This window comes from Harpegnathos saltator, unplaced genomic scaffold (genome assembly GCF_003227715.2).
Source record: "Harpegnathos saltator strain DR-91 unplaced genomic scaffold, Hsal_v8.6 scaffold337, whole genome shotgun sequence".
Lineage (NCBI taxonomy): Eukaryota > Metazoa > Arthropoda > Insecta > Hymenoptera > Formicidae > Harpegnathos > Harpegnathos saltator.
Genome location: NW_020230136.1, coordinates 218,431 through 245,510, shown reverse-complemented (window position 1 = coordinate 245,510; position 27,080 = coordinate 218,431). Strand labels below are relative to the sequence as shown.

At 34.8% G+C, this 27,080-nt stretch overlaps 2 protein-coding genes across 6 annotated transcripts; both read left to right on the top strand.

Annotated features, from left to right (window-relative positions):
* The first annotated feature begins 8,193 nt into the window (after nt 1-8,193).
* Nucleotides 8,194-8,980, top strand: LOC112588899 (required for respiratory growth protein 9, mitochondrial-like). Its single transcript, XM_025300229.1, has 3 exons — nt 8,194-8,381; nt 8,469-8,633; nt 8,790-8,980. Exons 1-3 carry the CDS (start codon nt 8,364-8,366, stop codon nt 8,799-8,801), a joined length of 195 nt encoding a protein of 64 aa, XP_025156014.1. The 5' UTR covers nt 8,194-8,363; the 3' UTR covers nt 8,802-8,980.
* Nucleotides 8,981-9,388: 408 nt separating this feature from the next.
* bmm (brummer) lies at nt 9,389-25,835 on the top strand. 5 transcript variants are annotated; one of them, XM_011138696.3, is made up of 14 exons: nt 9,389-9,783; nt 10,061-10,466; nt 19,252-19,364; nt 19,689-19,808; nt 20,937-21,125; nt 21,321-21,404; nt 21,611-21,787; nt 22,090-22,265; nt 22,628-22,738; nt 23,228-23,373; nt 23,559-23,649; nt 23,749-23,839; nt 23,934-24,132; nt 24,307-25,835. In XM_011138696.3, exons 2-14 carry the CDS (start codon nt 10,307-10,309, stop codon nt 24,519-24,521), a joined length of 1,872 nt encoding a protein of 623 aa, XP_011136998.1. In that variant the 5' UTR covers nt 9,389-9,783; nt 10,061-10,306; the 3' UTR covers nt 24,522-25,835. The 5 variants fall into 5 exon arrangements, with proteins under 5 accessions (XP_011136998.1, XP_025156012.1, XP_019696165.1 ...); XM_025300227.1 differs by having other exon boundaries at nt 23,213-23,373; XM_019840606.2 differs by lacking the exon at nt 22,628-22,738 and having other exon boundaries at nt 9,391-9,783.
* The last annotated feature ends 1,245 nt before the right edge of the window (nt 25,836-27,080 follow it).

The following is a 27,080-nucleotide window of genomic DNA, read 5'->3' as shown; positions in this document are numbered from 1 at the left end:
TCACGCCGAGAGTGAAACGTCAGTTCGGCCGTGTGTCGGGAAGCACAATCTCGGCAATGTTGCGAATCAGAACGAGATGGGGCGAACACATTCCCTCTCTTTCTCTCTTTCGCTTGGCTCGTCAAAACAAGTCGAGCGTAGGATAGGGACCTCAGACGGATAGACGGGAGCAGTTTCTCTGTGTGTGTGTGCCGACTACATTCTTACATAGAAAGGTACGGCAATTGAAAATGTTTAAACATATACCCTGAGATTCTATCTGTAGCGTATGACACGTGTGTGTGTGTGTGTGTGTGTGTGAGTGCGTTTATGCACACGTACGTCACGCATACTTTCAATGCAACACGGATACAACTGCGCTAAAAAACGCCTGCCGGAGTATAAATAAATACTAACGTAACGCTGAAATATTTTGGAAAAATAATTTTGGGTACACACAAAATATTATCTTATTATCATATATTTATATATCGATTTAAATCGTATATAATCTTCATGATATTAATCATATGCAATCTCAATTCTTATTTTTTTTGTGCATGTTAACATGTTAATTCATGTTACAAATGCATAACAATGCGCGAGACCGTGCTTGTCAAGTACGCTATTATAGTTGTAGCACGGACATAAACCGCCTGAAAGTGGATGTAGCACGGACAGCCACCAGATGCAGGTTTTACCGTCGAGACCTTAAAGTGGATGTAGCATCGTAGTTCCGCTCTCAAAATGGATGCAGATAGCTCATTCCCAGTGCGAAAAATCGCCGAAAACGCCGTGTTGGCCGCTCTCAGCTTCCTGTCTGCTACAATCTCACCAGAGAGAAGATTGAGAGCGGCCACCGGCCGTATTTCGGGGGTACGGCTAGGCGCATTTTAGATACGCCATCTGACCAAAATGCGCCTAAACTACGTCCGCTAGGCGCACTTTCGCGGTGATAAAAGTAAAATGCGCCTAGGTTCGTGTCCGTACTACTTCCATTCAATGGATAGTAGGTTAGAAAAAGACAGACGACAGACAATCGTTCCGTCTTTGTCTCACTACTGAGCGGCGCGCGGCAGTAAGCACGAGGCGAAGTAGCGGCGATCTTATCGCTAAGCGAACATCTCTCCGCTTTTCTTTCATCTTTCACGCTCCAGAGACGTCAAAAGACGCGGTAGCGTCTCGTGTCAAGGGAACGTGCGAAGCGAGGAATTATTTTTCACGCACGCGAGGTAGCATATGGGAGACTAGACGAGCGTCGACATATTATCTGTTTCTTTCTCGCTCGTCTAGCTTATTGACTGCGTGAGCCGCGAGATTTTTCTCGCTATTCCTATACCTCGCTCTTTTTCTCTCTCGCTCGTTCTTTCTCTCTCTCGCGCACTTGCTCGCTCTTCCTCTCTTCTCGTGTTCTTATGGCTTGATTAAATATATTAATTACATGACAATATATATATAAATAAATGACACATATATAGTGTATATGTATATAAAGAATATTTAGTATTAATGCCCAAATAAAGAAGAGAGAATTATAATGAGAGACGAAAAGTTAATAGAAATCCACTCTTAGCCAATATATACATCTTTTAAAAATGATTTGTTATTAAAGTATATGACAGAATAATTTATTTATGCTAATAAATTTAAATTAAAAATTAAATGAAATGTTATTTGTTTTGTAAAAGATATTCCATTGTTACATTTTTCTTTTCGTAGCAAAAATAAATTTAGTCTAGTAAAAGAAGAAATTAGTTTTATCATATTTCAATTACGACTTTATTATTTAATTTTACGAATAGATAACGTGCATATTGTTGCTCAACGGAAACCGCGAGAAAATGGTGATCTCCGTCAAATATAAATACAAACTTTTTAATAATATAATAATCTTTTTACGTAAGTGTTTGTTTTTATAGTATAACCTGTTGAATTTTATTAATTATTAATTCAGCATGTTATAGTATAAAAAATATATTTTAATATAAAAATTAATGTAATATTCATTGTTTGCATTTGCAAGAAATATGGATAGAACAGGATAGGTTGCAATGATATATAGGAAGAAAAAAGATAGATGGATAAATAGATAGATAGATAGATATAGAGATAGATATAGATGGATAAATAGATAGACAGATAGATAGATAGATAGATGGATAGATAGATATAGAGAAATAGATAGATAGATAGTTAGATAGTATAGAAAAAAAGATAAATAGAAATATAATTATCATTATTATTATTATTAATGTTTTCAGTTTCAAGAGAACATTCGCTTAAACGTAAGTCTTACTTAGGTCCAGTTTCACGACTTATATTATATTAACCGGAATATATTATACGACTTATATTATATTAATCGGAATATATTATACTATTTATATTATTTTAACCGGAATATAATTCGTTAATATTGGAAGTACCGAGCGGTTATTTCTGATCGTTTCTATTTTTTAGATTAATATCCTGTTTCTTTAAGATTACAGGATTTTTGTTTTGAGGGTTTGTTTAATGTGATGTTTGTAAAGAATGTATATAAATTTCTACATATAAGATTAAAAATATGAAAAATATTGCAGTGAAAGCAAGGAGGTTCCACGGTGCGCACGATATCTCAATAACTATTTGACCAATCGACTTGCAACTTGGCAGCATTATAAAATAGACTTCTCTTTACCATTTTAATTACAATTAACCAAATTCATTAATAATTATTATTTTTTATTAAACTTTACCGAGAGGCCAGAAATAGACGATTTTTGTTCTAAATGCTACCATTTTATTATTTGTGTTCCGATTGTAGTTCAGACGATAGCTATACTTATAGAAAATAAAAAGCTACTTAAAATAATTGTGAAAAATTAAATCACACACATTTAGAAATTCCTTGGAATCGTCTATTTGCAACCTCTTTGCTTTTACTGCAATATTTTATATATTTTTAACCTTACATACTTGTAGAAAAATGTATATATATTCTTTAAACATCATTAAGCAAACTGTCAAAACCCGTAATCTTTTAATCATGTGATCTTTTTCGCTTCCGCAAAAAAAATTAACGAAATATACGTATTTTTTGTCGGGTTGAATAAGACAACTCTTTAAAAGCCTATCTAAACGAAATTACATAATCGCATCATTGATATGCGCAAGAAAATCAACCTATCATAATCCATACAAGCGTGCCTTTTATATTAGACTTATTTTACATTTAATTAATCTGTTTCCTTCTCTAGAACAAGTAATCATCAAAGGTCAAGATAACGTCAAAATTATTTTGACTTAATTTTGACATCATCTTCACTTTTATATAATTATTAGTTCTACTTCAGTTATGCATATGAATACGACTATGCAAGTTTGTCTCAATAAGTCTTAAACTCCGGTTAAAATTAATTATGAAACTAAATCTTAGTGTTTTTGAATCATCGGCATCTTTCACGATGTTATGATTATAAATATTATCTATATAACCAATTGTAACCTACACAATGGAACGCTCTTCGATTGAACCGATTGAAATTGCTCATATCAATTATCAATGATATATGGCCTTTCATTACATTCTCTAAGTTTCAATTGTTAATTGAACAATTCCTTTCACAAGTCAAAGATTAACATGCTGATTTGAAACATAATGCAAAAAGCTCGAAAATAAATGCGAAGCAGAGAAGAGATTAACAATGAATGATTATTATTTAATATGCAACTTACATTAACATGGAATGTCTAATTGACTTAATGTCTCGAAGCTACTGAATATGAATTTCTGCTCAAATCTCTTCCTTTCTGTAGGAGGTTTTTGGCTGTTTCGGTTACTTTTCTTTATATTTATATTGATGAGTTGAAGCACTTGTTTCTACGAGATGTTTAAAATTCGGTTGACTTCACGAGTGTTCAATCGTGATTATCTGCTGGCTTTGAAACAACAGAAGCGCGACGCTCAACGTTCTCTCCCCTCGGAGAGGTATTTTGACACGAGCGGCGTGGCAATCTATCGGCGACAGTCATCAGTACTCGCGGCGAGCTTTACGACTGCACTTCGTAATCCATATTCTAACGATTCTCGTTCTTGTGCGAATTTTCAGTGTTTCTTATCTTAGCGAGTCAACGAGATTTCACAACACTTATTTTTTTCATATTTCTTTTCCTTAACGCGATTATATATAAACATCACGTGTGCTTACGCGTGTGTTGAATCGCGTCTATTCTTCTTCTTTTTTTTCTTTTTCTTGTCACGTGTTGTGATTTCTTTTTTTTCATATTTTTTTTTCATACAGTGTATAACACTGTATATATTCTAAATTAATATACAATGTCAAATCAGTTCCGTGCAGTTCGCTGTTCAAATACCTGTGTGTACAAAAATTGCAGTAATGGGAAATGTAATGGAAAGCGCCTATTCAGGTTTCCCATGCAAAACGACGCAAGATATCATTAATGGATATACAATACAGGTATATCTTTATCTCAACGAAGAATGACTTGTCGAATTGACGTCCATTTAACTGTAAGTTGCATATTAAATAATAATCATTCATTGTTAATCTCTTCTCTGCTTCGCATTTATTTTCGAGCTTTTCGCATTATGTTTCAAATCAGCATGTTAATATTTGACTTGTGAAAGGAATCGTTAAATTAACAATTGAAACTTAGAGAATGTAATGAAAGGCCATATATCATTGATAATTGATAATTGAGCAACCATCTAACTGACGTCGTTCCTAGACAGCACGCGATCACAAGAACGTCCGAAAGACGTCTAGAGGATGTTTTACGTCCTAAGAACGTCCGAAAGAAATCTGAAGATTTCCAAACGTCTTCCAAACTTCGTAAAGTCTCTAGCATATTCCTTGATCTTATGTTATGTGGCTTTCGATGTCGATCGACGAATCATTCCTCGCAGGGATCTTACTGTTTCATATATTAACGTCCTTTTTTTTAAAGAAAGGCAGATTCGTATATGTATTCTTTTAAATCAGTAAAAATGTTTTTTATTGTATCAGTAAAAGGAATATTTCACCGTTTTTTGCTATTTCAATTTTGAAATGGTAAAAAAATTTGATACCTTGTAATTGCAACTGTTCGGCTTATTATCATTCTAATATTACATATTATTTTAACAACGTTGCATTCTAAATCTCAGTACCACAAAATTCTCACAATCCGCGCGATACTCTTTAAAATATAATCAGTGCATTTTTTATTGAAACATTATAGTTGTAATAGAAGCTTTTGCTCTAAATATAGCACTGCAAAACATTTCGCTAAAAGAATCAGTGAATAACAGCGATTGTTCATGTTATTGATGCAGTTTGCAAATACTGACTGTGTCACTGCACACAAATCTCTTTCTTTTGTTCCATTTATATTTTATTATTTCTCATCAGTGGAAGCAAGATTTCACTGAAATTTTATTTCAGATAAAACTTATTTTAGATTTTTTGACAATGGATTGAATGTTGAGGTTTTATATCTTGGCCTTGAGGTTTTATATCACAATTACTCGATCTAACATCTATGGATTTCTTTGTGTGGGGGGCTAAGCTAAGAAATCGAATCGTGGCTGCTGTGCATCAAATATCATAAGATTAGTGTTTGGCTGCAATACAAGCTGTCAATAATAGATGCAATGTTTGCATTGCTGCAAAAGGTCAACATTTTGAACAATCTATTTACTAAGTAAAGCAATAAATAAGTGTAAACAAATTAAAAAAAGAATAAGTGTAAATATTAAATAAACACTTTTTTGTTTTTTTGTGATTTTCTTCACAAGGAAGTTAAAACGAGCAAATCTGTAAAGGACTTTTTTCTTACTTTATCGATCCTCTACACGCTTTTGAAGTTTTGACATTTAATTTCGGGACACCCTGTACAGTACTTATAATTTTTCAGTAAAAAATTAAGTTGGTTTTTAAAAATAATGTAATAAAACGTTAATAAATACAAAGATTATTGAAATATTTATATAACATTCACCTATAACTCTTTTTCTTATTTTATTAAAGTTATTTCATAATTTCCCAATTGCAATTTTTTTGTCTGAAAATGCTCTAAATATTGAAAAATGTGATTGTTGCTTTGTAGTATGAAAAACTGACACTTATGATTTCATTATTAATATAAATATAATATAAATATTAAATGCTTTATTATTAATTATTAAATATAAAAATAATTGATATAATGATGTCCAAAGAAAAACTAAAAATCCTAAATTAGAAATGTGTAATATTTAGAACAAATATTATTTTCAAATTATATTTAGACGAAACCATGACTTGATGCCAAATATCTTAGTGCAAACATCACAAAATTCTTCATTTCATGATGCTTACTGTATAATACACAATTATTCTATTGGAATACATATACAAATCTCTTGCTACGGAAGTCAGAAATAAACGCGTAATCGCTTGTTTTTTTATTTTTTGTTACAGGAAATACTAAGTTGGAGACATGGTCTCCGAATACCCTTCGAGCTGCGGGATTGTGCGAAGATCATTTTGTTGTGACGTCCTTTAAAAACCCACAAAAAATAAAATTGCGTAGAGATGCCGTACCAATTCCGTACGACAAAGATGCCTCTTCTGCATATAAAGATAATATAGAAATAAGAGAGGTACAAAGGGACGTTGCAGAATTATCTTTACCCAATCACCAAAATATTATATTAGAAAAAGAAGAACTTCAACAGTCTGCAGTACGAACATATGGATCTGGAACTGTACTTTTCGACATTACTGCAGAAGAGGAAGATGTCATGGAATGGATGCATTTGGAACCAGAACCACACACACGTGAGAATGTGAAACGTAAGGAAAAATGCATGCAAAGTGAAGAAAATCCAGATAACAATCCAGATTTAATTATCAAGGCTTTAAGAATAGAAAATCTTAATTTACGAAAAAAAATTAAACGTTTAAATTATCAGTTGCGATATATGAGCATACAAGCGCGTGAGAAATGTAAAAATCAAAAGTCGGAAAAACAAATATTAAAGAATTTGATAAATAAACAAAAACTTAATCCTGTTGCAAAAAGTATGATACATTTGCAACTGCATATTCCGCGCACACAATATACAGAGGAAGAAAAAATGCTTTCTAAGCAATTATATTATTATTCAGCGTCAGCATTTTGTCGCTTAAAGAAAGCAGGTTGCAATTTTCTCGGACAGCGAACAGTTAGAAGATGGTTAGAAGAGTATGATATAAAACCGGGATTTTGCGATTTTTTATTTAAAAAATTAAAAGAAAAAATATCGCAAATACCTGAGGAAGAACGAGTGTGTGCCTTAAAATGGGATGAAATGTATATAAAAATTCTTTTCGATCCGACATTTTATGCAGGATTGTTTTATTAAACAACCAGAATAAGGTGAGACATACTGTTATATATGTTTATGTAAGGTGTTTTCATGTTTATAATGAGTTTTATTCGACTGTTAATTGAACGTTTATCCGATAAGAACAGGTATATTGTATCCACGTGGAATCTATATGGTTGACGTAAATGTATTGTCGTTTAATGCTCTGCAAAAAATGTTGGATTGAGAAGAATTAACAAGTATTGATATTTTTTAATACTTCTAATTTCTGCTTTCTGATCCGAACAGAAATATTGAAAAGTATTGATTCGCATTAAACTTCATCACGCTGAATGCGAGATGGTAGTGATAAATGCTTTGCATAAAATGTTTATAAATTTTTACTTTCTTATCATAAAGAACCATTTGTTCTTTGTAATTATAAATTAGACTAAAAAACATTTGTCTACAAAATGGTATTGTCAAACAGTAAAGTATATTTTATTTCGCCCTTATGCATTGAAAAGTATTCGAATTTTCTTTCAGAGTGGTAAAATTAAAACAAATACGAACTTTCGTTTAAAAAAAAATTCACTTAGCTTAAGACATTCCTTGCATTCAATCACAGTAGATAGAATTCAAGTTAATGCGAACTCTCGCATTGAAAAAGATTCACTTCTTCTGCTAATTGTTTTCGGATTCAAAGGCAAGATTTTCACGTTCTATTCCCTGTATTATAATGAATACATATACTGAAAAGTATTGGTCCGCGATTCAACCCGAGATTGTTGTAAAGCAGAATTCACTACAAAATCGTGTCTAAAAAGTTGCAAAATAGTTGTTAACATATATTTTACATATTATTATATTAAGTATAAATTCAAACCTATATTTTATATATAATTACGAGTAAAGGCATTTTAAACGCCATTGTCGTTGTCTGTACCGTGCTGCAGTACAATCTGTTTTATAGAACGCGCGCCCGTACGCGCGATCGTAAAAAATCGGCAACTATGCGCCTAGCGTACGCGCACGTTTTCTAATTAGTCGGTGTCTGGCACTGCAACGAGAGATGTCGGCGAATGATTCTGTGAGTATATATTTAATCGTTAAATATTAATTATATATATATATATATATATTATATGCAACAAATATGTTTTATGAATTTTTCCAAAACGAGCTGAACGCGGTGATGACGACGTCCACGACGGCGGCGTCTGCGGGGGCTGCAACAGCCACGACGGCCACGACGGCCACGACGGTCACGACGGCCACGACGGCTACGTCGGCTACAACGGCTACGACGGCCACGACGGCGACCGAGCCAATTATATTAACTGTAAGTATGAAAATCTGTATATGTCTATGCTGATCTATATATTATATTAAATTATAATATATTATATTAAATTGTAAGTTGTTATTTAACGCTTTGTCTCATATTTTAAAATTAACTTATTGTTATAGCCTAAAACACTGCAAAATATTATTCAAGCAGCTGTCGTGACTGCAGTAGGAAGAGGAAGAGGGAGAGGGAGAGAAAGAGGCAGAAGCAGCGGCGAAGACAGAGGAAGAGGCAGAGATGGTAGAAGGGGAAGAGGCAGAGGTGAATGGAGAGGAAGAGGCAGAGGTGAAAGAAGGGGAAGAGGCAGATACGATACATTTGGTATCAACATTTTTCTATATTAACACACACACACATATGTATAAATATTAAAAAATATATATATATTGTAAAAAAGAAAATTCCACAAATTTTATATTTATTCATTGTCAATTTCCGAAGTTTCCAAATCATTTCCTTTCTTAATTACGCGAAACGCAGTATGTGAAAGATGAAAGATAAGATCGCCGCTACCTCGCCTCGTGTTTACTGCCGCGCGCCGCTCACTAGTGAGACAAAGACGGAACGATTATTTGTCGTCTGTCTTTTTCTAACCTACTATCCATTGCATGGAAGTAGTACGGACACGAACCTAGGCGCATTTTACTTTTATCACCGCGAAAGTGCGCCTAGCGGACGTAGTTTAGGCGTATTTTGGTCAGATGGCGTATCTAAAATGCGCCTAGCCGTACCCCCGAAATACGGCCGGTGGCCGCTCTCATTCTTCTCTCTGGTGCCAGCAAACAGCGCACATAACTTCACATCCCATGACATTCGTGATGTAATTTGTCTCCCCCCAGAGACACGTGAGGGCGCAGTGGGGTTATGGGCGGCGCACCACACCACCCGGAGCGGCCAATTGCGCGGTCAAGCTGCCATGACGTCACCGGCACGCAATGTCTCGTAGACGTAGTTTATACGCCGGTGCTTTGTAAGAGATGACTGTGTGTGTATCTTTCTTGACGTGCCACCTTCTCCTTCCTCCTCCTTCCGTGCCCGCGGAGCGACCCTGGGATCTAATCGGTGAGAACAGCTGTTGCTCGCAGCAGTTCCTTCGATCAGTCAGATCACGACTGGCCGTCGTAGTACGTGCATCGCGTATACAGTGAGTACACTAGATAGTTCGCACACGCATTCGCGTACGCACATCGTTTGACAGCGTTGTGCACCGATCGCACTAACGAACGTTTAACATACTTAACGTTTGCTTCATCTCGCGCGGGCCATCTTCCGCAACTGCCGGCAGACAATCAAAAGTCGCGAATTGCTCCGGTGACGCCTGACATCTTCTAACGCACTCGGCACTTCAATTTTCGTTCTGTGTTTACATCGCGTGACGCGTCGTGTCGCAACGTCCGCGGTATATCGCTCGATATTTGCAGGAATATCAGTTGGAATTCCAAGACGAAAAACGCGGCTGAAGGAGGAAGTGATAAAAGGTAGATAGATAGAGAGAGAGAGAGAGAGAGAGAGAGAGAGAGAGAGAGAGAGAGAGAGAGAGAGAGAGAGAGAGGAAGAAAAAGAAGTCACCAAGGACTTCACACCTACGTAGCACACTACGTGTTAACAAACGACGAACTTCAAACAACAAAGAAGACACGAGAGATTCAGCGTAACGCAACAGCGATATGAATCTATCGTTCGCTGGTTGTGGCTTCCTCGGCATCTACCACGTCGGCGTGGCGGTATGCTTGAAGAAGTACGCACCGCAGTTGCTGCTAAACAAAATCAGTGGAGCGTCCGCTGGCGCTATCGCCGCATGTTGCTTACTCTGCGATCTGCCTCTTGGTAAGTGATTGAATAAATGTTGCTTGCTGCATTCATCTCGAGCCATTGACCACAGATCACATTGGCCACGTTAAAATGATGATATTGCAATCTCAAAAGTAAGACAGGCAATGGCCAATCGTGACGTAGGCGAATGCAATTCCGCCGGTAAATATCTGTTTTCCATCCTTTGCTGTTCTATCCTTTATTCTTTCAAAAAAAGCCTGTGGCGGTATCTTTCTGTAACAACGGTCCTGTAACAGGAAGATATCCCGTTTCCTCTCCTTTCGTTGGAAGAATCGTGCTTAAATTCGGAAATTTGAGAGGGTACTATTGGTCGCTTGCCATTTATGGAAATATATAGGATCGTTGAAAATAAAAAAAAGGCAAAAGGTTCACAGGCAAATTCACGAATGCGATTCTTGAAACAAAAGACAGATCTGAAGGAACAAAGCAAAAAGAATGTGAACTGAACAATGAAATCAAAAGTAGCTATAAATTTGAAAGTGGTTTAACACAGTCTTCATAAATTTAAGTTTCATAAATTTAAGTTTCATTGCTCAAGTTTGCACGTATGTCGTCGGACCTTGGTCTCGTAAGCAAGTAGATTATATCATACTTAATTAAGTCCGAACGTATATTCAGTTACGCAAATGTATTAAAAAAGAGAGCATAATATTCTTAATTGCAATGCAGAGAGAGAGAGAGAGAGAGAGAGAGAGAGAAATTATGGCAAAATGCACGAGGAATTTTTTATTCCACCAATAATTCATACCGCGTCAGTAGTGCGATAACGAGAGCAACCGCAGACTAATTAGCATGTAAGCTTATAACGTGCTTGTCCTTTCCCGTATCTGTCGTTCCTTCATTACGCACGCGATACGCGCATGTGTCAATTCTATGTTAAATATATAATGCGAGAGTGAGGAATTTGTACGACATTCTCAAGATGTTGTTGACCTGTTTGTTGGGATAACGATGTAATTACTGTTAGGTTCATAAATATAGAAAGTAAATCGTATCAGCGCGGGGAGAAAGAAAATAAGATATCATAAGAATATTGTTTCCAAATATTGCGTCTTTTCCGAGTTTGAATTCTTTCTGCGTAGGATAACCAGATTCGATATAGCTCCGAATTTAATAATTCGCTACGTGGTCGTATATTTTATAACGAAAACGCTGCAAATAATTTTTCGAAGGAGCTTCCTCCCAGCTCCGAGTCCACTTTATTTATCGAAACGTAGGATTGTCATTCAAGGCTGTATATGGAGAGCCATTACATTTTTTCTTGGCGAGAATATAAATGTTACGAGGAATAACGAAAGAGTTGGTAAGATTTTTAATGTATAAAGTGAGACGCTTTTTCTCACTTTCTTTCCAGCAAAATTTAAAGAAATTCATAAGTCTAGGAGTTCCTTGAGCAAACGAAAGTCTCAATCATGGTCATGATTGCGCGAAATAAAACGAACGGTGCTAAACGCGATCTGACGCTAATAACACTCAATAATTGAACGTATTTCGGTTTGAACGGATGTCGGAGCTTTGAACGCGCGCAAAACATACTATGTTATCTCGGCTAAAGTCGCAATATATTACGATAGATGGCAATTATAATGTCACGACGATAGTCGCGCTGTACGCAAACTACTCCCATTTAGAGGTTCAACCGCGTGCGAGGCTTATCTCTGACACAGGAAGGTTGGTTCCTAAAATAATTGTATAAAGTATGCGTCAACTTCATCATTCTACGGCAAGTCGAATTAAATAGGTCGCGCCTAGTTCAGGCAACGGCATCCGAGGCTCAGCTGTTTGTTGCTGCTTCAAAACAAACGTGAAGATTTATCGGATGTTTTGTTTCCTCCCACGAAGTTAAACGGCTTGTCTCTTCGTGCTGTTATCATGAGAAGCGGAACAAACACATGCGCGCGTGCAGTGATCTCATACTTCATACCGTCGCTCTGCATTATGTTGTCGACGGATGTAACGTGAGCGACCGCTGTTGACATCACGCGTACAATCATTTAGGAAAGTATCCGGGCAAGCCGCGAGAACGCGAAAACGCACGCTTCACTGTGACATCGGTGTCTTTTTCGTATTTGCACCTTAACATGAGATATGACAAATCGCGATGCCATTTACGCAAGTTATCGCAAAACCGAATTGAAATTACACCAAAAAGTTATTCGTGCTCTTCACGATTCGCCCGGATACTTTTGTGAACGATTGTAACTCGATGATTCGAGGTCTCGTGACTTTTTAAGATAGAGTTAAAGTTTAAAATACACGGGGTTACGTGTGTATGTTACCTGTGAAAGGGAAATCCAAGAACAACATTGTAATATCAACAGGTACGAATTTGAGAAGATATCGAGACGAATTTCTCTCGACTTTTGACTTTGTCCTGGCGGCGATTCATCGATTAATACAAATCGATACCATCGATTCAACGGGATTGGTCGATTGATCGCGCTTAATTGAAATCATCCGGGGGCAAAGTGCCGTGTTATATTTTTGGCGCGCGCGCAATTTAGCGATCTTATGAATCATCATTGTTGATGCGCAATTAATCTAACGAAGAAGAGAGAAGAGGTTAAGCATCGTTGCACTTCGTCGTCTTGCGTAAGTCCTAATTGCAGACATGAGTTCCGTATAGAAGAAAGGCGTAATAGATTGAGCGCAATTTTACTCACTGGTCGACGATGACGTGTACGCATCTACTTAACATCTAATAGTAGACTTTATACGCGTGAAAAAACACGAAGTTGCTTCGCTCCTTTGTTTTTTCAATAGTCTCGATTTCCACGAGTCGAACTTGACCTTTGCTACACGTAAAAGTATGGAAAACTTTTTTAGATGGGTCAAACTCTAAGCACGATTGCACAGTTATATCTTATATTTATATATTCTCCCCACTTTTCTTCTTTGTTTTTACAAGATTATTATGGATTATTAGAATATCGTGACTCAAACATATAAATTTACTTTCGAAGAAGATTATAAATTATGATTACATTTATGCATTAAATGAACTCTTAGAGTTTTCTTACTCAACGCGATCTTCAAAACCCAGCTTAATTATAAACACGAGTTAATTACAAAAAAATAATAACTTAAATAAAACGCTTTTTGGGGGAAAATATTTATAATGGATACTTGTGTGCGTATATATAAAACACGCAAATATACAAATTAAATTTTTTGTAGAAATCGTGTAGAAATACTTAAAAATAACCTGAATTATTAAAAGACCTAACATTTCGCGCGAAGAATGTGAATTCTGAGATTGTGTAGAATCGACGGAAAGGTTTTTCGGGTCAACGGGCAATTTAGCAATTAAACGGTTAAATTACTTCAATTCATAACAACAACTTTCTTATCTACGTATATGCTCGTATTCCCACGTATAATTTAGTCACGCGTTTCCGATTGCGACGCGTATAAACAAGGTCATAAGCAGTCTACGAGTCTAAGATCTTAGCACGACCACGGCGAACTGTGCTTCGTATATCACTGAAAGAAATGCAAATGTCGTCGTTCCCCGCGACAAAACATGTTTTCCGTCCTTAGACGCAGTTCAAAATCATGGTCAGGCCGGACAGACGGAGAATAGTCACTGGGAAAAAGGACCTGACGCTATCTCCCGCCGACTCTGTCGCCTAGATATACATATGTGCATCGGTGTCAGTGGAACTAGGTTACAACTGCACGTTTATTGAGAGAAATAATAGGAATGTGCGCCGGCCGATAATAGCCCTCCGACTTTTCTTCATGCTGCGTATCTGCGAATGTTGCTAATGCACTGAAAGTAGCGCGCGCAAGTCGATTCTTTGGTCGAGTAAAATATCCCTCCCCTCGATCTCGCAGATTTGATCCGCTCCAAACGCAGATTGAGATAAAGCTAAAAATATAATCAGCCTCGACAAACATTCTCCTTCCGGCGATTAACATAATTCAATGGACTATGAGAGGTCGTGACGCGTCTCCGTTCATTCGCGTGTCGCCTCACGCTGCACAACATAATAATCAAAATAAAATGTCACGGACGTAACGCACCAGGCTGAGAATTTGACGAAGCGATGTTTTATCCGGAAGCAAAGAGACCGGAGAAAAATGTGTATTGCACGCGTATCTGACATTATTAATGCGAAAGAGTCCTTTGAACGTATCTTATCAGACGAACCTCTCTCTCGGTAACTTATTCACTCTAAATCATTGCGCGTTAAGATAAACGACGGAAGATAAATGCGGAAAATACAGCGCAAGATACATCGAGATTGACGTTGTTTCATCGGTACACATTGTTCCGGAAATGTATAATATGTACACCCGAGACTCGTTCGCAAATATCGCGCATCGATAATCATTGGCGAATTGTCCAGATGCTCGATTTTTAAATTTGCCGCTCGAATTATATCATTACACCAGAATATTTGCTCGCTATTAATTACAATTCGTCGAGAAGAGTGAAAAAGAAAAAGAGAGAGGCATTCTGCCTGAGATTGCTCATTTAATGAAGCGAAGATGATTCAATGAAATAAAAATGACATGAGGACGTACGTTAACAAGTTTCAACTCGTCGTCGTGCAAAACAAGAAACACGCTCGACATATGTCAAATCGAAGAAAACACGAGTTTCTTACGCGTATAATCTCATTGACGTACTATCAAATGGTGGAATGGACGTGGAATCGAAGTTGGCTAATGCCAACGGTGCAAAAACGATAGAAATGTCTTCTCAGCGCGTTTCTGGTTTAATTAGCGCGGGATTACAGTAATATGAAGAAGAAAAAGAGACTATATTTCGAATTACGCTCATCAATCGCTATTTACTATTTTATTTGTTTTGTTGTATTTTATACACATCAATGTAGCGTTTCTTCCGGATAGAATGTCAGATCACGAGTCCATGCGAAGATACATGGACTAATAAAGAAAGAAAAATTATACTTTTTATTTCAAAATAATGATGATGGCTACCTCGATATTGACATCATTGCGTTAATGGTTTGAAAAAAAAGTAGTCAAAAATGCATGAGAGATTGGATGTGAAGCGACCTATAATTATGCGATTATCGTGAACCATGTTTTTCCATAATTTGAAATATTAGTATGTATCACAACAAACGCAAAGTGTGCAAGCTCGTGATTCGCAATGTCCACATAGACTCGTCTATATTTTTATTCAAATTGTTTTCGTGCAAAAACCAAAGTACACGCAATTTCTGATAATTCTAACGTCGGAGTTTCGTCCTCTCGATTCTTTATCTGGACGGTAAAACGTAAAAGGACCTTGAGAATCAGAGCGACTTTGCCTTTTTCTTATTTTTATGTCTCCGTTGAAGAGTTTAACAATGCAGCTACTGGGCTTATTAAAGCGACTTATTAAAGAAATTAATTTACGATTCTCCCTGAAATTTTTCCCTTATGTTCCACATTTTTTTTTCTACGACGTACTCTACGTCTAGAGTCTATATTGTTTCACTCTGCGTTTAGACCGTGAGAGATAACTATCGAGCGATTGAAAACTTTTTAATTATGCGACAATGTCGACACAAATTGTTGGCAATTCGTCTTTTCTCCTCACATATTGATCGCGTACATATTGTCATTGTTCATCTGCCTGATAAATTTTATCATTTTCTTTGTGCGATGTTTATCAGAAAGACTAATGTTTAAAGTCCAAAAGCTATTATCTTCATAATTCGTGCAAATAGATCGCGTGCGCACGCGCACTCTAACGTGGTATGCAATTATCGCGTTCAGGTGTGATGACGAAGTTCACGCATGCATTCAATATCTCACACGATTTTGATTGCAATCTCCGATCGACGAGAACACGGACTGTGGACGTATTTAATTTTAAATCTGTCCTCAGATACTTAATATCAGATTTATATCTATCGGTATCCTTCGATCGGTTGAACAATGTTGCGCAAATATGCATTTCTTCGTTGATTTGGAAAAATAATTCCGATCTTACTTAAGATCGGACAGATGTACGCAATAGCTATTTCGAGAATTTTCAAATTATATTTTAAATTATATTTTCAAATTATATTTAAATTATATTTATTTAAATTATATTTTCAAATTATATTTTAGTTTCGACTATCAAACCGTTACAGATTATTTCACAAAGACATTATCGGGTAAAAATAATAAATATGTATCTTTATAGTTCAAAGTTCAAACATATCGATTAGATTAGACGAAGCGATTAGATTACACGATCGATGCTGGAGGTTTCAACTATGATGATAAAGTAAGCTAACACTCATATGTAAGAAAGAAACTCTTTCTTTATCTTATTGAGAATTCGATACTTCATTGAAGAAAGCCCGAAATTCGAATTCCATGTCAAAGTGTCGGGCTCAGGATTTCAATGATGAGTTGCGATCTTATGATTTCTCTCTCTCTCTCTCTCTCTCTCTCTCTCTCTCTCTCTCTCTCTCTCTCTCTCTCTCTCTGGTAACATAAGCGTAGATATATTAAACTAGCAAGGAAATGACTATTCACTATAAAATAACGGTCTCTTGGTGGGTCGACACTGAATAAGTATCATAGGTCGAGTGCGGTGACTTCCGTTGCACAATTAAATTCCCACAATCTTTTGTCGAGTTTCGGAACAACTGACTGACAACATTCACTCGATCAAAATACGAAACTCCAAGAATGTTACATAGGACGATCTGCACACTCGATGTTATCATCCTGTGCGCATGCTAGAGAAGGGAAGAAAAATCCGACGTGATTAACACGTTTCAGCGGGAATGATTGATTGAACTGCGCGTGATATCGCGGTGCGCGAAACTTTCAACGATCTTCCGTGTATGAAAGGCGTAATTCCATCACGAATAATAAGAAATTACTAACACGACGAGTGATGTGAATAATCATACCTTGTGATAAATCACAGAGTGATAAATCACAAATACAATTTTATCACGAACTCTCTCGCTATTATTATTATTTTTTCCGGATATACGCATCAGAGAAATGCACGTGGTTATAAATAAACTTGGGAAAGAACTGGCATTTCTTTTTTTATAACGATATTACGAATTATTCTTTCGAAGATGTTGCCCCTTTTCGTTTACTCTCTCCCCTTTCTCTCTCTCTCTCTCTCTCTCTCTCTCTCTCTCTCTCTCTCTCTCTCTCAGGAAGAGATTACCGAATGAAAGGCATTATTCCTCCTTGATCTTTTCGTGCTCGGCGCAAAATGCCAACGCAAGCAGATCTCATTCCGACACGTGATGTCAGCATTCGTCTCAGTATCTCTCGTACAGCCAGTCGGCCGTACAAAAGATACGGCGAACAAAGCGATGCTGTTTCTATCAGCCCACAACGATAGCTGACGTACATACTCGTCTCTCCCGATCTACGCAGTTTTCGTCGTCATTCGCACATCATCTGATAACCCCGTATAACTATTTCGCCCCGCTTGCTCTCTTCTCTCGCTTGTTATTTCTTCCTCATATCTCGCAGCGATGCTGATCGGAAATTGAGAAGTTCGAACCAGTTTTGCTCGATTTCGTCCCTGGTCGAGCGAGTGTTCTTTTTTATCATTTTTCTCATTTCGGCACATAGGTCCAGCGCACTTGCGGCGCTTCGCGAGCAGAAGTATAAATATTGCACAATCGCGAGCGCGTGCATTATCGCGTAGCAAGATTTGCGGCGTACGTACCTCGTATACAACACGTACGGATAGCCTGAATCGGAGAAAAGACGCAAAGTTCGAACTCGCGAAAGTTCGAACTCGGAAAGCGCGACATGCGACTTCAATCGTTAATCATTCCCTTCATCGGTGACGCTCCTCTCATCGACAGAAGAAACAGAAAACGTGCGTAGTTTAAGCAGTTTTAAACTTTCTCGTAATAACTAATTAATTATAATTTACACACTTTTGTTGTCCAATAATGTTATGTGTAATTCGAATTAATTGATGCAGACTGTTTATTCCAACTGCTCATTCCAACATTGCGCGCGTTACTCCTTTCTATAGATATGTATGTATGTTGTAATAATTTTGTTTTTCCCGAGAGAAGTGATCAAAGAACCGCAAAGTTCTAGTTTTCGCGGGCATCACTGAGAGGTGAGACCTAACGTGATATTTCATCACTTTTACCGCGTAAATTTCTTTGGTAGGCTCACAGAGATTGCATAACGTTGTTGAACGCAGAATGTCATGTCGTACGATCATAAGATCTGCGCACGATACCGATATCGTTTGTTTCTTCCCTTTTTTTTCTTCTTTGCGATTGACGTCGAACGGCTTCTAAGTATACATATCCAGATCAAATGTCAAACAGATAGAAAAAGAGATAGCGTTATCGTAAGGTTGTACGAATTTAATTTGAATGTTCTCTTATTTATCAATTTATCGGGATGAGTATCTCGCGATATCGCGGTGCTGTTTTGTTAATCTGAGATACGTATTACTTCCATATCTCGCGTAAATACGATGCTCCGAAAAATCATGCACTTCAAAATATTTTGGAAAAGCAGCATTTGTCAGAATTGTGTGTTAGATGTACGCACATTCGTCGATTGACGAGTGATATCGTCGCAGATAGATTAATGTCTTATGAATCTTAATTAGCACTGCGTTATGATCAGATAGTTTGTTTTTTTTATTTATTACTTTATTTATTACGTTATAATATTGACTAACTCGTTACTTTATTGCGTTCGCCGATGAATTTATCGTCTGGCGAACAGACCTGACAGTTTGGCACTTTGCGAATTTCTTATTATATCAATTAGTTCCGCTTGGATAATTAATCGTTTTCTTTTTCTTTCGTTTTAGGAGAAATCACGAGTCATGTATTGCGTGTAGCACGTGAAGCGCGACAGCGCACGCTCGGACCGTTCAGTCCATCTTTCAATGTGCATCAAATTATGCTGGAGAATCTACAAAAGGTGAGCAGAACGATTGTGGACTTGAAAAATGATCGTGATGTATCGCATCGCATTACCTCGAAAATTGAGTTTCTCCTCTGTCCATTGTTTATATATCCACTGTTTATATATCCACTGTTTCTGTTTCCAGTTTCTGTTATTTACTTTCCTTCTGTTACCTTACTTTTTGAAGAAGCAAAATTTTAATTTTTCTTTTTGTATTCAGGAATAAAGTTCTCAGAATGCAATATGCTATTCGATCAGTTTGATCGTCCGATCTAATTCATACTATGCCATTGTGACAGCACAAAGTAAAACAGATACTTATTGTACTTTTCATTTCAGTTTTTACCGGACGATGCTCATATCCGTGTAAGCGGCAAATTACATATCTCTCTGACCAGAGTATACGATGGGAAGAACGTGATTGTCTCACAATTCAGTTCGAGAGAAGATCTACTGCAAGTAAGTAAAATCAGCTATGTTTCCGTCATTCGTCTTGTAATATGCAATATTGTATTCCAAACGTAAGAAGCACGTTATCTTTGTTGAAAAACGTTGAAATAGAATACTTCCAAACTGGTCATTAGAGAGTCCGATAATAATTTCTATTAATTAAAATAGAATATGGCCTTGTGTATAAAGACTGAACAAAATATGTCACAAGATGTTATTTAACGGAACGACTACAACATCGATATACATTGTGGTGCTCTATATTTCTCATGCAAGATAAAGTATGCACGCGATTTTGAGGTTTTTCTATCTAAAATTGGAAACGATCGGATTATTAATTCGACGCAAAGATTCATACGCAAGTCTTTATACACAAAAAAAATATATCGAGGCCAATATTGGCCTCAATATGTTTCTTTTTATTGTTGTATGTATGTTTATTTTATGTTTAAGGAAATTCAGTTTTTTGATAAATAGTCAAATTAATAATTTTTATTAAAATGGAATTCATCGTAAAAAATGATGAATCTTTGCGTCGAATTAATAATCCGATCGTTTTCAATTTTAGATAGAAAAACCTCAAAATCGCGTGCATACTTTATCTTGCATGAGAAATATAGAGCACCACAATGTATATCGATGTTGTAGTCGCTCCGTTAAATAACATCTTGTGACATATTTTGTTCAGTGTTTATACACAATATGGCAAACGTGCGTAACGTTGTGACGTAACGATTAAGAACGCACGATGTAGATAAGTTGTATTGACGTTGCATTTAACAACACAGTCACTAAACATTACATTTACTTGATTGATTATACTTACATGATTTTACACATCAATCTTACGATATACAGAATAAAACTAAGTTACAAAAATAAATGCATATATGTCGTTTAATATAGGAAATTTGAAGTGACTCATGCATGTCTTATTATTATGTATACATTAACTCATGTTTATAACACAATAAATTTTACTAAACTGATGTTGATTACGATATTTTGAATCCATAATAGCGTAATAAAAAAGGCTATGTAAAAATTTCTATCTGTTTTTTGCAAATGATCTTTATTTAAAAGCTCTTTCTATTCAAATCTCTATTGTACTAATGCAGAATGTCTTTCTTCGGGCAGGCTCTGATGGCTACTTCGTTCGTACCGCTATTCAGCGGTCTGTTACCGCCGCGATATCACGGGGTTAGATGTATGGACGGTGCCTTTAGCGATAATTTACCTACGCTCGACGAGAACACCATTACCGTTAGTCCGTTTTGTGGAGAGAGCGATATTTGCCCGAGGGACATTTCGTCTCAACTTTTTCATGTATGTAAATATATACACTCGTCGCTCCGATGTATACTAACTTAATTACTTATTTGATAAATTATTTGGCGACGTAGTTAAAATAATAATAGTAGTTAAAACGAATAAACGTAGTTAAAACGAATAATTAACGAATTTATAACGGTTGTCTTGACAATTGAGATTATTGCATCTGATTACCATTATATATTGCAGGTCAATCTTGCTAATACAAGCATAGAACTTTCCAAACAAAACATATATAGATTTACAAGGATACTCTTTCCGCCTAAGATCGAGGTATGAAATATGAATACAATATCGTGCAGTATAAGATAATATTTGATTTTGTAATTTACACAAATTTGTAATTTACTGCAAATATTTTGAGTTTATATAAGTTTAATTTTGAAAATGATTCTTTCTATACAGACGAACATTATTTAAGATTACACAAATTCTCCAGATGTAATAGATATAATTTTAACATGCTTTTTTTGTTAAAGGTTCTTTCGAATATGTGTAAGCAAGGATTTGATGATACATTAAGATTTTTACATCGTAATAATATGTTAACTTGCACGCGGTGTCTTGCGGTACAGTCAACATTTGTCGTGTCGGAAACTCTTGATGAAAGTATGGAATATGATCCAGAATGTTTGGAATGCAAGCTGCATAGGCAGGTGAGAAACTTTCGATATAAGAACATAAATATCTTTAATATATGTATATGTATAATATTTTTAATATATGTACAATTTTATATCATACGGTTTAAACTTTAATTTAAACTTGATTTAAAGTTTATAAATTTCTCTTATGATTAAATCTCTATTCATTTAATAACTCTTACCTTACGAAAATGTCTACTTTTAATTGCAATCTGTATTTCTTAGCAGTTTAATATTATTAATATTAATTTATTAATTATTGACCTTTGAATTGTTCACAATTTTTTGATATATTCAATATGTTGTGTTCGTAGGAAGCATTGGTGTCAAAATTGCCAGAGACTGTTTTGACCATATTCCAAGATGCTATAGATTCTGCTAATAAGGGATTCATTAATTGGCTATTTAAACACCGTAGTATGAAATTGTTGTCGTTGTTGAGTTTACCTTGCACGATACCAGCAGATATAATGTATGCAACCATCACAAAGTAAGTAATTATTGAAATTATATATGAATACACGCTACGTACACATGTGCATACATCCGCATATATATACATATGCACCTTTTACTGCATTCTTACTGCATGAGCAATTGCATGTTGTTGGTCACAAATTCAGCCGACAGAGTGCAACTTCACCATCATGATTATTCATTATATCATCGGATATAGAGCTGGCACAACGATCGAGTGGCAATTTATCAGAAAATCGATTTGATTTCACAACTTTAAAATTTTATCTAATATAAGAAGCAATTGTTATTCGATAACGTTGCGAACGTTGTGCTTGCATACATTCATTTAACCACATTCGTTATTATGTTTAACGTCATGCATGTCGTTGATAGTCTGATTGGTAACAAGATAGAAACACGCTCTTTGGAATACAAAGTAGTCGGGAATGTTCTGCGTATGCCACAACAGACGTTTTCTTGCTCTAAGCACCTAACACCTCCTGGGTAAGCATCCCAAGGCTTTCTCGATTTCATGATGCACAAGCGTGTGTCTACGAAATTATCAGTTAGCTTATTACCTAATATAATATAATCATTAATTGTAAATGTGCCTTAACGCATTGTTGCTATTAACACTGACACTCTACTTTCTCAAAAATGTCAGCTTTTCTTAAATTATTTATAATTTTATGCTATTTTACAAATACACCTATCACATAGTGGCGCGAAGGATCGTAGATATAAATATTTTTATATATAGAGGAAAACTTTGAAAAGGTGTGATGCAATTGTTTACAAGATATTTATTTTTCACAAAAAAAATATATATTTATTATAAAAATATAAATTTTATATATAAATATAAATTTTTATATATTTTTATAATGGCAAACACACACACGCACATACTCGTACATATTATCCTATGTACATATATATATACATATATATATATGTATATATATTTTTTTATTTCAGAATCATTACTTTCAGTGTTCCAAAGTTACGACATAACTTAGACGAATTAAGGAAATTCATCTTCGAAGTATTGACTGTACTCTTCCCGAAAATCCACGTCTATTTGCAGCCATTGCCTCCACTTATTAACTGTCAATTTAATATCACGGAATATGGCATGAGTGAGTACACTTGTTTATTGATTTTTATAGTATAAATTCTCAATTGTAGACAGAAAATTGTCTATCCGATTTTGCATTAAACAATCCGCAGAAAGTATCCTGGATGGAACAAATTTCTAACATTTATCTAGAAATAATTAGTTTTCATAAAATATATTGACAATAATTCTCGTATTCTTCTAAAGACTTCCAGGAAGATATTCAAACTGGAGATGACGCAGATACTGTGTATAAGAAACAAAAAAATCTGAATTTAACTCTCCAATATAATGACCAGTGAGTAATCAATCGAGATAGTTAACGTTGTATACAGTTATTTACATCGATAAAATTTTGATTTGACGTTATCACCGTTAATATGTTATCAATTCACAGCCAAACATGGAATGAATCCAGAAAATCAAGTTGTGTAATTAATATGGGCGACCTCACAACAGTGGATGACACTTTCGAAAGTATCCTTCAAGTAAGTAATCGAACTCTAATGAAATATTCAAAATTGAATATAAAATACAAAAGAGCGAAATTGACTGATATTTACTCCTTATTCTATTCATTAGGCAACTTCCGATCAAGAAGCTGTAATAGCTTATTATTATATGGATGACAATAACAAAGTGCAAATGACGGAAATCTTTGACGTAACCGATTCGGAATCGCATGCCATGCTCTCCATGGACGAAGTAGATACTAATGGTAAACTTGAATTTGATGATTGGGATGAGCATACGTATTTATCTCAGCGTACAATTAATGATGGTACGTGGCATATTGTCGATTGAAAAAATTCTTTTGATTTCTTCCTTAATTCTGATGATAGATTCATAATCAGTATATCAACATGATTTATAAAATCATTTTAATCACTTTAATAGGATTTCTTATTTGAAATCGTTCATAAATTTTATATGACATATATTTATTATTGCACAGTGAATACAGAGTCTCTTTACACCGATGGAAATCTACAGTCGAGCAATGCATCAGTTGCATCCTTAGATGACATATTAGATAGTCCAAACATGTTCTCCGATCCGGAAAGTGAATGGGAAGCGGAAGAAGGTCAGCAGAAAGTGCAAACTTCTAAATCTCCGGATAGTTGGCCAGAGGTAGATCAACCGTCTACGAAAAGTTTACAGAAACAATAGTTTAGTTAGTTTATTCATTTAGGTTCTCAATTCTGGAAAACAAAAAGTTTTATAAGAATAAGTTTTATAAAGAATAGCAGAATTGAGAATTCGAATCATCATATTATTCTTGAATTTAGCTAATAAATCAGGAAAAAATCACAAAAGTGAATACTATTTTAATTTGAATTAATATTTCTAGTACTGCCCTTATCACTCTCTTGTATTTTTATTCACGATACATAAATTATACGCAAAATGTTCCTGAAGCTATCTTTTGGAGAAATATCTTTTGCCACTGTTTGTAGCTAATCGTATCTAAATGGAAAATCAAATCAATGAATATTTAATAATAATAATGTATAGTTGTGTCACAAATTTAAACATTTAGACATATTTCTGCCGATTATCTATATTTTCGAATTTTATTCAATAAGATCTCCGTATTGTATGTAAAAACAATCGTACCAATATGTTTTTATGAAATATAATTAAGATGAATCGTTGATGCGCATATACAAATGCAACACGCAACACATTTACGTGAAGATAAATATGTGCCAGTAATGCTATATATATAAGTGTATATTTAAGTGTTTGTAACGAGACATATATACAGTATTGTATGGTAATTCAATTTTGCTAATGAAAATTTAACTTTAGCGATAATTTATGTGAGCTTATAGATCTCACACAAAGAGACTGACATATTGGTAATCGAAAGGCATATGACCAGATAGTTTCAAAACTGCCGGATATACATTTTGCTGTAGATTCTTTGGTTCGATCGAAGTCTATTTTTATTCAACGAGAATATCGCGTCACTTATAGTGTCTAACAGAAATTAGCTTTATTGGAAAATAGAATTTTCTGGAATATTATACTTTAGATGCCAGAACAAGAAAGTAATATCTTTTTTGAATTTGGACAGAAATATAATTGCAGAAATATATAATATTGAAGATTGAGAATATATCAAGCGATAATTTCTTTCGACAATAGATGACGATTATTCCCGATTGAAAAAAAATCATCTACGAATTGATACTAAAGGGTGGGAAGTTAAAAATTAAAAGTACATTCGACGGTACACCATATACACAGAGTATGCGAAAAAAAATTTCTATCAAACTTTGATAGCACAGAGAGAGAGAGAGAGAGAGAGAGAGAGAGAGAGAGAGAGAGAGAGAGAGAGAGAGAAAGTGAGAGATTTTTTGCGTATTCTGTGCGATTTATAATGCAATAAAATTTCTTTGTTACCGTAATTTTACTGTTGTCCACAAAGTTATAAAAATATGCCAAATCTGGGTTGTGAAGGTATAATTAAAAAAGAATATATATACATATATCGTTTAAAAATGTTTAAAGAACTTAATGTATAAATAAGATAAGAAGTTTTAGAGTAATTTCTGTACTTTTACCCAATTATTGTGATGTTCCTTCGATTAACTAATGTCAAAACTAATTGTGGTAAACCAATTTTATTGTTTTACTTGAAGTATATTAAACTTAAGAAATTTATAAAAACAATATATTGAAATTCAAAATTGTAAATTGATAGAAAAATTTATTATTATTATTATTTATAATAGATGATAGAATACTTATAATAGATGATACAATAGATGATAAAATACGTTTTGTGATTGCATACAGCTGGGTCTGAGTGCTAAAGATCAAACAAGATAATTTATATTATATTATTTGTTATGTAGATTAACTTATTAATTATTGATCATGACTAGAGAGAATTTAGATTAGCAATGGTTTTGTATCAATAAGCTTTTATGCATATGTTAAAGATACTTAAGTCGCTAGAGTACTATATTTATGTAGCTTTATTTACGTTCCACTTTATACAAGTATATCGGAAATGTACATTGACAAATGAAGTGTATGCGCATCTTGCTTTTTATGAGGTAATTTTAGATAAAAAGAAAATATTACTACAAACAGAGAGTGATATTATTTTTTCTTTTACATATGTGCTAGAGTATTAAACACATATACATTGCACTTTGTCTCAATAAATTAAATATGTGATGTGCGCAAATACTTCTATTTTATTTTTTATGAATTTATAAAACGCAGAGTATATAAATAACAGATTAATTTGTTAGAATCCTGTTTGTGGACTAGGTTTTACTTAATTATAGTCTTCCTGATTTCACGATTTATGAGTGATTCTTGTCTTTAGATTAGATATATGAAAAATTTATTTAAAAATCAAGATTCTTTTTTTTAAAGAATAACTGTAAATTTTTTTTATATTTTTCATAAACGATAAGTACAATGATGATTATAAATGGTTATGCTTATATTGATGTATATTTTATCCGAGTAAAATATCATATTGACAAACTTGAATCAAATCGACAATCGAAATAATCTTACTGTTTTATAACCGAAATATAAAAATTATCGGCCATTAATATTATTTAGCATTAGTTAGCTAACTAAATATCATTAGTTAAATTTATTTAGATAACTAAATACTATTAGTTACATTTAGTTAGCTAACTAAGCACCATTAGTTAGCGTAGATATGTAGAAAATATTTTGTTAAGTATAAATTCCCCG

What these genes read in the sequence shown, in the direction of transcription:
- bmm (XM_025300227.1), top strand. Translation starts at nt 10,307, where the DNA reads ATGAATCTATCGTTCGCTGGTTGTGGCTTCCTCGGCATCTACCACGTC. An exon ending in TGCTGGAGAATCTACAAAAG is followed by an intron (nt 19,365 to 19,688) that starts GTGAGCAGAACG and finishes TTTTCATTTCAG; the next exon opens with TTTTTACCGGACGATGCTCA. An exon ending in ATGTATGCAACCATCACAAA is followed by an intron (nt 22,266 to 22,627) that starts GTAAGTAATTAT and finishes TGTCGTTGATAG; the next exon opens with TCTGATTGGTAACAAGATAG.